This window comes from Mytilus edulis, chromosome 4 (genome assembly GCF_963676685.1).
Source record: "Mytilus edulis chromosome 4, xbMytEdul2.2, whole genome shotgun sequence".
Taxonomy (NCBI): domain Eukaryota; kingdom Metazoa; phylum Mollusca; class Bivalvia; order Mytilida; family Mytilidae; genus Mytilus; species Mytilus edulis.
In genome coordinates this window covers 79,227,276-79,239,056 of record NC_092347.1, presented here as the reverse complement: position 1 = coordinate 79,239,056, position 11,781 = coordinate 79,227,276, and the positions used below count along the sequence as shown (strand labels likewise).

The 11,781-nt window shown below is 30.9% G+C and overlaps 1 protein-coding gene across 2 annotated transcripts in view; it reads left to right on the top strand.

The window, feature by feature from the left end:
* Positions 1-1,545: 1,545 nt before the first annotated feature.
* LOC139520639 (uncharacterized) overlaps positions 1,546-11,781 on the top strand; it is a 39,339-nt gene continuing 29,103 nt past the window's right edge. Inside the window, exons 1-3 of one of the 2 annotated variants that reach the window (XM_071313463.1) lie at positions 1,546-1,749; positions 8,880-9,084; positions 10,254-10,345. In XM_071313463.1, coding sequence (XP_071169564.1) covers positions 1,707-1,749; positions 8,880-9,084; positions 10,254-10,345 — 340 coding nt within the window. In that variant the 5' untranslated portion in view covers positions 1,546-1,706. The remainder of the gene's footprint in view (positions 1,750-8,879; positions 9,085-10,253; positions 10,346-11,781) is intronic. The other variant, XM_071313462.1, reaches the window with a different exon arrangement.

The window sequence follows — 11,781 nt, the reverse complement described above, 5'->3', positions numbered from 1 at the left end:
AAAACATAAAGGTTATTCCTGATTAATTTTTCGAATATTTTATAATTATAGGCGTTAAGAAACCTTTGGTGACCCCACAGTTTAAATGTCTATCGAAGGTACGTCGTGAACAGTGGTCGTTACAGACACACGTTCACGTAAATTGTCCCAGTCAATGGATGAATTTAATGTGTCAATCAATGGCCACAGCCACACTGTTTTGAATTTCATTCTATATTAGTACACCCACATCTATGGGTTTATACATCTATGCTCACGATAAATCATTCCATCATAAAGATGTAATACCACCATTGATTTCCCTCTATGAATCAATGTTAAATTTGCACTTTTCAAAAAATGGTGCAGAATTTATCTTCGTTCCAAATAAAGAAATACTTAGAAGTCCTGTATAGTACTATGCGCAAAATTTCACTTAACATTTTTCTATAAAATGAACAAACGATGAACCACAATGTTCATTAAAAAATGAACTACATTGGTCGACGTTTCAACGACAAACTAACACATATTCAAACATAAAAAATGCATTGTTAAAATGTTGACTACCTGTTTTTTGGTGTTTCAGAAATTCTGGAAAAGAGATAATTAGTAAGGAGTTCTACCTTAAACTGACATTTTTATCTAATATAAATTATAAGAGCTCGGGGCATTGTCCCTCGCTCTAAAGTCATAGTATATAACTTCTTATAGACTAACCTATACCTGTACTTGCGTGAGCAATAAAATACGTGTTTAAATTAAATTAGAAAGCTGTCCAAACTAAACCTTGACCAGACATGTGTTCATTGTTAAATGAAGTGATACCAATTGTTCACTTACCTATTCATTAAATTGTGTTTTTTTCTGATTCTTAAATAATTATTATAGTTTTTTTTCAAAACTTTAAAATTGTTCTATCTCTTTCTCTTGTGTTCAAGCTTTAGTAACCATGTAACTTCGGGTTTCCAAAATACTCTATAGAAACACCAAATGAAAAAAAAATATGATTTGAAACATCCAAGACATATGTTTATTACTCAGAAATTTTTGACTGCAATGAAATGTAAGATTAATATCCTACAACAGTCAAATTCAAGGGAATTCGACCCTTTTTGCTACTAAAATGATCTACAATATAACACATAAAGCAGGATATAATTAAAGATTTTTTTTATATATATATATATAATTTATTTAAAACGTTGAATATATTTATATTTTAAAACTAGTATTATTTCACAAAATCATAATTTTCGATATAAATTTGGAAGAAAAGAAAAAAAGAGAAGGATTCTTACAACATTTCCATCTTATCCGTACCCTTTAAATCTTTTACTAATAGTTCTTGGACTACCTCTTAAACTTAAAGCCCCATAACAAAACATTTCTCTCATAATAGACTATTTGCAGGCAGCTTCTTTATTTTATTTTGCTATTTCTTTCCGTTTAAGATTTAAAATTTTACAAATGAATTTAGATATATCCTGTATTAATGTTTACTTGCGTTGATTAATTCATTCAACAAATCCTTATTCATGAATATGTACATAAAAGTTGTCAACTGTCAGAAAGTCACATGACCACTCAAGTAATTGATCAGTATTTTGCCATTAACCTCCGTACCTTTAACAAGTTTATATAAATTTATTGCAGTATGTGAGTATTTAGTGTGATTTTAAACCGGCATTTTCGACGGTACATTGAAAAGTACCTATGACAAATAGATGATGGATTTAATCAGTGTTTTACTCTGCTTTGTTTACTTCGGTAAGTGTTTACCTGTAGTTTAACAGTTATGAAATCTACATGATAACATACACTTTCCTCAAAGTTTATCCATTGTTATCTAAGCGTTAATAGGTACAAATAGGACACCAAGTATTTTCTTCCCCTTCTTGTGGTCTGATAACGATACAAGTAATAAGACTTCAAAGAATTTTATAGTTAGTCTATTAAAACATCTCAGATAATGGATATTAAAAAAAATAAACGAAACGGAAAACATGCAAAAATAAGGACGATGAAATATTTGTACATGCCATTTGGCCGAAGGCAGATTAGTACATAATTATCTAGTGTTTGATATTAATAAGTAATAAATGCATGACACATGGGGGATGGTATTGTATAAGAGAGGTGAACCATGTGATATTGAGTAGAAAACAAACATGACCTCAGATAATACCTCAGATATAACATGTTGGTTATTTGTTTCGGTTTGTGAAGAACAAGAAATGTCATCTTTCAAACGAATATGGACAATTATCATACATTTTCCTTGAACAATTTAACAACATCAATTTTGTGCAAAATATTACAGGCAAAATTCTGATGGTCATTCAGTGCAATATTGCAAGTAATTCATATAAGAGCAGCTAGGACAATTTGTTAAGCCCCTTTTCCATAGTCCGTTATTTTTTTGTTTTCTTTTAATTTCAAATTACTCTCGTATTTTGTTTTGTATTTACATAAACATACTAGAAATAACGTCGATTCATAATCTCTCTTTATATATTATTAGTGACCGCTTTGGATAGTAAACTAGGAATTTATATTACTTTAGTATATTTATGACAATTCGATTTAGTGCTATAAGAGTTTACTTTTACAAATTATGACTTGGATGGAGAGTTGTCTCATTGGCACTCATACCACATCTTCTTATATCTATAAACCTTTAATTCAATAGTTCAACCCACAATCCAGAGGTTGAGCCTGTTTCCACTGGAAGTAATATCACAGTATTTGTTCCTGACTAATTAGAGAGTTTAACTTCTGTAGTTTACAGCCCCAAAAGAGAAGAAACCCCTACAAAAACGTTTTATGTGCTTATAGTGCCAATTTGACGAGTAAAGCCTTTTCCAAATGTTTGTTTAACAGTATTTTCTTATGTTGTGCTGATAAACCACCGTATTTGTATTCCACAGTCAAAGTTAAGGTTTGGATCAGTCACCCCATTTTGATCAATGTAGCAACTTGAACTTACTTCTTTACTAGAAAAATTGCTAACCAAAACATGTTTTTCTTTGTATTGATCTCAACAAATTCACTTTTTTTCAATATTTTCGCTTAAACAAAAATAAATATATTTTTGCACTGTAAAGTAATTTCCCATTTTGGTTATCATTTGTATTTAAAATTTATACTGTGTTAATTTATTTATATATGTCTCTGTACCATTGTACTTTAATTTACGAGAATAAAGATATATCCAAAAAAGTTGATTACAACCCACGCAGGTGACAGGTCCCAACTTCTCAGGTGGTGTAGACCACTCACAAACATGTTTAACTCTGCAACATTCTTTGAGTGGTTGTCGTTGGTAGCTGTCTGTCTTAATAGTATTTGTTTCTCATTTATTGCTTCTAACATCAATCAGGCCGTTTGTTTTCTTTCTTTCAAAGTTTTACATTGTGTCATGACAGGGCCTTTCAAGATTACTTTTCGTGTGGTTTTTCACTATGTGGAAATGGTCATAAGGTGACCTATTCATTTGTATGTCCTTCGCGTCCTTTGATCTCTGGGGGTAGTCGTAACATTGACAATCATACCACATCCCTAACGATTTGTTGAATATTTGAAATATTCTCATGTTTGGTGGGATACATTTATAATTTCATGAGTGAAGTCGTGTTACAACATACAGGTGTCTTATTGTAAAACATGACTAGTTTTACGAGGGCTTTACTATATATGTATAACATTTCTGAAAGTATACACAACTGCCTCGGCGTTCACGTGTTGGCCACTCGAATGTTCAAACTAAAGACTTTAAAGTCTTTAACATTGATATGATAAATATCTGAGATATGATTATAACAAAGCCGTCTGGTCGGGTTCTGAGCCAAAATGCTTCATGTTAGAATAGTAGGTGTTCTTCAAATAGGCAGTTATTACGTCAAAAATTAAGAGTATATTGATATCTCATTTCAAATTTTGAATGTCATCGTCCTGATTATGAATGTTTCTTGTGTCGCTCGAACTTAAGCAACAATAAATCTACTTGTCAAGAAATCAAAAACAAACGTAGCATTGATTGGTAATAATCGACAGCTCTAGTCGGTACTTTTGGGTTCTCTATAGCTCTTTCTGTTACCAGTAAGTATTCTTAAACTCGTCTTTAAAGATCAATTTAAATTACCGTTGACCATGGAAAGTATAATGAAGACTGTGCAAAGAAATACAGTTCGATTTTGTATCTTTCTTGTACGCAAGTACTGGCTGTATAAGTTCAATTACAGATTATCTGTATAATTTTGTATAACAGTTGTGCACGGCAAGATTAGACCTTGCAATTCAAATACTCCATTAGTTTTTTTCAATTGACCCATAATAGGAGTAGTCCTATAATATAAGAGTTTCATATCCGAAGTATTGAAATTTACATGTGACTCGTAAATGTCCTTTGAAAATAATTTGTCTAAATAATGTCGAATATGAATGTTTGAGACTTATTTAGGGGAAATATAAAAAAAGAAGATGTGGTATGATTGCCAATGAGACAACTATCCACAAAAGACCAAAATGACACAGACATTAACAACTATAGGTCACCATACGGCCTTCAACAATGAGCAAAGCCCACACCGCATAGTCGGCTATAAAAGGCCCCGATAAGACAATGTAAAACAATTCAAACGAGAAAACTAACGGCCTTATTTATGTAAAAAAATGAACGAAAAACAAAAATGTAACACATAAACAAACGACAACCACTGAATTACAGTCCACTTGATTATATATAGGCCTATATGCCAAAATATGTAAGATATCTCATATCCCCGAAAACCAGAAATTCGTTGTTTATTGTGTATAGGACATTTAACTTATAATCTGTTTGTAAACAATGGTTCGCTATCTGACGCATATAAAGTTTCGTTGATGTATCCTGGTACATTCCTTCGTTTTACGAACTAAATATTATATGTAAAAGTAAGAATATGTAGTGTGATTGCCAATGAGATAACTCTCCACCAGAGATCAATTATCCGTACAGCCTTAAACAATGAGCAAAACCAATACCGCATTATGTTGTCAAAACGAAATTATATTCATTATAATACATTGTGTTTGATTTCCTTAGTGTTAGTGCACCTTAAATTTGATATGAATGAAATATACATCTATGTCATCTTTTTAAATGACCCAGCAATCATTTCTTTACACTTCAATATGTATACGATTTTTAGCTTATTACTGAATAAACACTTTGCAATTGTTCTTTCGTTTACACTTCACTTGAAATGTCAAGTTAAATACTTCAACTTTTGAAAGACATGATTTGTTTTGTAGAGTTATATTTTCCTGCTTCGTTCATTCGTAGAGAAAACTAATATTCGAAAGTTTTTCGAAAGTTACTATTAAATATTAAGTGGTTGTTTATATTTTTGGTATTAATTTGTATTGTTATTTTGTTATTTTTTTTTTTATATACCAATAAATATATAATTCTTATTTTTTACTGGAAAAAGGGAAGGGGGTGCTTAAAAAGTATTCAATATTAACGTGTACGTCTGGCATAGACAGTATTTAGTAACGACTTATTTAATTTGCTGTTTATGGCTACATGACTCACAATTTCACTGTTGAATGACTTTTTTTAGTTTTAATACGTTACAAAATAAAGGTCTGAAATAATATTTCGATTACATAATCTGTAGCCAGGATGCATCAAGTTCAACAATTTTCCCGCTTAAAAATGTTACTCTGAAATTTAAATTTATAGTAGACGTCGTCTATTAACATGATTTTTCTTCTGAATTCACGCCTGTGGTTTCAGAACTGGGAGAATAAATCTTGGCAAATGGTGTCTGAGATTTATTTTTTAAACTCGTATTCTACTTTTATTTAATTTTTCTTAGTCAAAGTTGATCTCTTACCGCCTAATACTGACGTGAAATAAACGTGTGCCAGACGGAGTACATTAAACTTTTTTAATGACGACAATGTATGTATTTAGCCAGATTAAGATAGATAAATACGAGGATATGGAATTATAACTGACAAAACATTTTATACTAAGCTTATATGTCATTGCACTGATTTATATATTAATACATTGCACTGAAAAAAAGTTATTTTCATTTCCATTTCTTCGATTGAACGTTAGCCGTATTGTTACTTCTCGGTCTAGATTTTATTCAAAGAGAAGTTCATTTTAACCGTCTCATTCATAACTTCAAACATTCAACACTTTTTTCAATGAGCAAAGCCCACACCGCATAGTCAGCTATAGAAGGCCCCGATAAGACAATGTAAAAAAATTCAAACGAGAAAACTAGGTGAGATAAAAAAAAAAAAACTGACAAAAAGCAATGAACAAAAGGCAAAAGTGTCGGACAAAAAGCAAAATTATCGGACAAAAAGCAACGGACAAAAAGCAAAAGTTTCGGACAAAAAGCAAAAGTTTCGGACAAAAGGCAAAACGGACAAAAAGCAACGGACAAAAAGCAAAAGTTTCGGACAAAAAGCAAAAGTTTCGGACAAAAAGCAAAAGCGGACAAAAAGCAAATTGCGGACAAAAAGCACCGTATCAGACGTAAAGGTAAATGAAATCATGCCCCTTAATTGTCTTGTATCTCTAGTTGTCTCTGTCATTTGCTGATGCTATCCTTATACGTCATCGTGTACATCGTCTAGTATGTAAGGTATATATAAAAAAAAAAAAAAAAAAAAGAAGATGTGGTAGCACCGACCGTGCAGGGCTGTATAGCCAGTCAAGGTCGTTAAAACTTCCATTTGTGTAAGATTTGGTATTATTGTCAATGAGACAACTCTCCATCAGAGGTCAAATGACACAGAAATATAGACCGGTACGGAATATATATGTCAAAGATGATCTCACGTGTAGTTTATTTGTTATCAACCAGGAATCCCTCCTTATCTCGTGTATGCTTTATTTTCATAACATAGGAATTCGCTTTACTATTTTAACTTGTCATTATTTTCATAACATAGGAATTCGCTTTACTATTTTAACTTGTCATGAGCAAACGTAGTGTACCGAAGTTCAAATTTCATGGATCTATATTTATGAGATATAAACTTAGGTACATAAACCCATGAACTCCAATAGTAGCGAAACCGGAAAGGTAAGCTTCTCGTGTCAAGCCACAGGCGCTTGGGTATATGATACAGATTTTTTTTTTATTTTTGTTGTTGATTAAAATATTCAATTTTCTATATTTATAATACATATTTATTACTTCTGTGCATGTCTCAGCTACTTTCAAGTGATTTAAACAACTCAGAGAAAATCTTAGTATGGATAGTAAAATTGGGTATTTTCTCTCAGTCGTGTCAATCACTCGAAAGTAGCTGAGACATGCACAAAAGTGATATTTATGTATTATAAATATAGAAAATTGAATATTTTTTTATCAACAAAAAAAATAAATAAATATCTGTATCATATACCAAGCGCCTCTGTAAATTAGACACAGAACTATATTTTGTATAAACTTTGCTTAACCAGGAACACAAATACATTTTTCCGAGCGCGGACATAACAGGTTGTTATTACTTTTACCATCATCCGATTAGAAATCAAGGTAACCAAATCTGTAAAAAATACAATCATAATTTTTTTTCAATTTACTCATTGTGTTTGTGAATTACTCAAACAGAATAATTCAAACACAGCTTGTACATTTTGTATGTGATTATCATTAAGGATAAAAATTACAAAATACTTAAGTCTATAAAGGCGAATCGGAGATGATGTCGGATTTGTAGGCGATATCATTTAGTGCAGTAAGGTATCAACTTTAGTAGCATGTGTAACGGATGTCTTTTTGTATATTTTCTTATATATCTATATATATGACAACTATTTTTGACAATGTGTTTTACCATTATAACAGTGATATTTATATTTCCTAGCAATATGAAATTGCAAATACAAAATCAACATCCGTATCCTTAAAATTCAGAAAAGATACTGTATTGACTGTACATCATCTATTTTACACTCAAACAATAAAAAGTGCGCTTTGTAAAAGTAAAAATCATAAATGAATAATTCAAAACTAAAAAACGAAATGAGAATTTTGCTACCCGGCAGACTGAAATTCTAAAAATTAGATAACTGAATGGTTGTCGGGTTATACAGGTATTCAACGATAAATACTCCATCATTTGCACTTATAGTTGACACGAAGTTCGAACAAAGTTGCTTCGCAACACGTGTAGATGTAAGCATATTATTTTAATTGTTTTCATGGGAAAACATATACTTGGTCACTTAAAGGAAGGGAAAAAGTTTGTCAACACTATCTTGAAAAGTTTGCTTTTAAAATAACAAGAAAATTATTTCAAAGTTTTATGTAGATCGGATATTTTAGTTAGTGTCCTTTATGATTTATGCCGGAGGAAAAAGGAAACATATTTTTTTTATAAGCTTTTTTTGTTTTACGAAAATCAGTTACTAAATCTGGTTTAAAAAAATCATATAAAATTTCACTGTTTAATGTAAATGGATGCAAATAACATACATTCGATTGCGATGAAAACTAATTGAAGCAATTTCCTTTTTACAAAACGTTATAGAAATATATCTATTTGAACTGTTCTTCCAATAATGATCTCGTATCCATATTTGAATGACTTGTAATCTGAATGGTAAGTTTAAAAAAGATATCATAAGAAAGGCCGAAAAAAGATATCATAAGAAAGGCCGAAAAAAGATATCATAAGAAAGGCCAAAAAAAGATATCATAAGAAAGGCCGAAAAAAGATATCATAAGAAAGGCCGAAAAAAGAACCAACTTATACTTAGATATAAGGAGACAGTATATTCAGAATAAATAGTCATAATCCTGGTATCAATGAAAAAATTATTCATATAGTTATTCGCTATGTTATTTGGTTTAATCAAGTTTCACTTATCTTTATTTCAGTAACTGAAGGATATGGTTTAACCTTAATAGCTAAAGTTGCTTTAAATGGAGTCACTGGTACCGTGACATTCACCCAAAATGGCGGAGACACCACGGTGAACTTTAATGTGGCTGGCTTAGCCAATACAAACACGTGGAACATCCGAAGTAATCGAATGGTGTATGATCGACAGGTCAGGTGTTCTGATGCAGTTCTTGGAATGAAGTAAGAAGTCGCCACTAAATATCTTTGATGCAACCCTATACTATAGTTCACTTTTTGAAATTTAAATATATTTTAAGAAGACGTATTTAATCAAATTTTAAAAGAAACTGTATTACTGGTTGTATAGACATTTGTTCATACCATGTAACTATGCAAGTTTCAGTGTATAGTATTTTTTTCAAATGAAATTTTTAAATATTCTTAAAGCTGTGTTAAAAACAAAATATTGAAAAAAATCGATACTATTGCATGATATTTTCAGTTTAAAAGTTAACGTTGAGTTGAACAAATCTGTGACAAACTACGGTCAGTAATTCAATAATTGCGTGAGAAAACTGGATAAATATTTACGAGAGTTTTTGCTGATATTGTTTTTCTCAAACTTGAGTAGTAAGAATACGTCATGTACTTATCAGATAACAACCAGCATTTATGATTTGTATCATATTGTATAATATATCAAAATGACATTTATAACATTGTTGAATATGTTTCAAATTTGATTTATTTTTCAAACAAGTTTTTATTACAATTTGTCATTAGTCGGTTAGTATTGCACTGTGCAACAGTCAATTTACAGACACTTTCTTTCGAATGCAAAGTGTAAATATTTTATCAGACGATGATAACCAGAGAGTGATGTGTTTTACAGTCTATTCTATTGAGATACTTGCCATCTTAAGCCTTTCTTGCAAAACCATGACTTTTTCAAATATTTAATACTTAAATGAATACAATAACAAGATATTAACAAAAGCATTTACAAGAGCATATTGAGAAGGAAAGAAAAAGCTAATATACAATCGTTGAATATAAAAGTTAAATACAAAAAAGTAAACAGAAATAATAATCAGTCTTTAGATAAAAGACATCAAAGTGTCCGATATTTCGGCCAAAAAGTTCTTAAACAAGAATTGTATCCAGACGATGTGATTTTAAAGTTTAAAGTTTTACTTACAAACATATAGTCTATTGTTTAAGATACACTTTTATTTATAGTCGTGTTATAAGTCATGTCAATCACTTTATTGATCGACAAAATTTTGATATTTGTACGGACTATGGTCAGATAAAATTATTAATATTTACCACGTATACAATAAAACTTGACTTGTCTACTACTTGTAATATCTTAGATATTGAATAAGATCAAACATTTTACCTTTCAGTTATATCGAGTCAACTGGTACCGTTTCAAGTAGTGGAACAACAACAGAAACAATAACTTCGGCAGTTCTACCCAATTTGAATTCTCTAACAGGTATTTTTGTCATGGTAAAAACTGACTGGTTTTAAAAAAAGAAGGGGGAAACTACCATATAAATGAATAAGCAAATACATGTTTGAAAGAAATTTAAGTAAAGCAAACATATTAAATGTTTCACAGAGTTTTAATATATATAAAAAAAGATACGTGTTATACTTTGAACGATATTAAAAGGGGACACATTTTCTCAAAATTCCTTAATATGCTCATTTGTTGAACAAAGGAAATAAAAGCACCAGTAGGATACCGCTGTTCAAAATGTGATTCAAATAGATAACATTGAAATTCTGGCGTGCGGTTTTGGATTGGCCTTTTTGAAGGTTTTCACAAATTAATCCAGACAACCAAGGTAGGCGTGTTATACACAATTGCTGAAGATAAATTAATGTAGATTTATGACATCATTGGCTTTAATAGGAAAGAAGATTGTGGAATACAATATATAACGAAAATTCGCGACAGAGTATCATAAACGGTTACATAAAAGTATATAGGTTAAAAAAAAAAACCAGAGACAAGTACGTGTGACCAATTCTAAGCATACAGTAGAGTAACAAAAATACCGAAGTCCAAGGAAAACTCAAAACGAAGTCAGATGGCCAAAAAAAATCAAACATATCAAACGAATAGAAAATGACCACACGTATTGCTATTGTGTTCAGTGTTTAATTTGCTAAAGAAGTTGTAGAGTGAATTTACTGCTGACGTTTGATAAATGACTATACAATGAGAAGTTACACACTTTACTCTTCGATTGACATTCGTTGCGATATTACCATGTCAAGGAGAGCATAGAGACGTTAAGCATTACTCAACCAACCAATTTGATTGACATTTAGACCTCTTTGTTTGAATAAAGTTAAAATGGCAATGGGCCGCTTTCATCCATTATTTTTGGCCTTATGCTGAATTTCGGTAAAAAGGCAACAGTAGTTAACAGCTGTTCAATTTACAGTCAATTGATTTGCATTCTAGGTTGTGTATAAACGATCTTATACACAACCTAGAACAAATAGAAGGTGATTGGCACATATTTCCGACCTAGAAACCTCTATGCTACGCGTTCCTGTGCCGTTAGTTTAGTATAGAACTTTATACCAAAAACATATATAACATACTTGTATGTATTTAAATAAAGGTAAACTAGATTTTGGGCTAATTACAGGTACCGCTTGGTATAGTGATGAATGTCCATCTTATCTGAATGAGATAATACGAAGGTTTATTACATTTCTGGAACTTGTCTTTGTTTTTCAACAATTTACTTAAGGCCTTTCGTTTTATTGGACAAATTTCATCCAGTAAAAGCAATATATTAGACTTGTAACATGTGATTTTACTTAGCATTAAATAGCAATATCCTTAAATGAATAAACTAGACCACACACAAGGAAGTAATTAACGTTCTTACAACCTTGTTTAAGATAAAC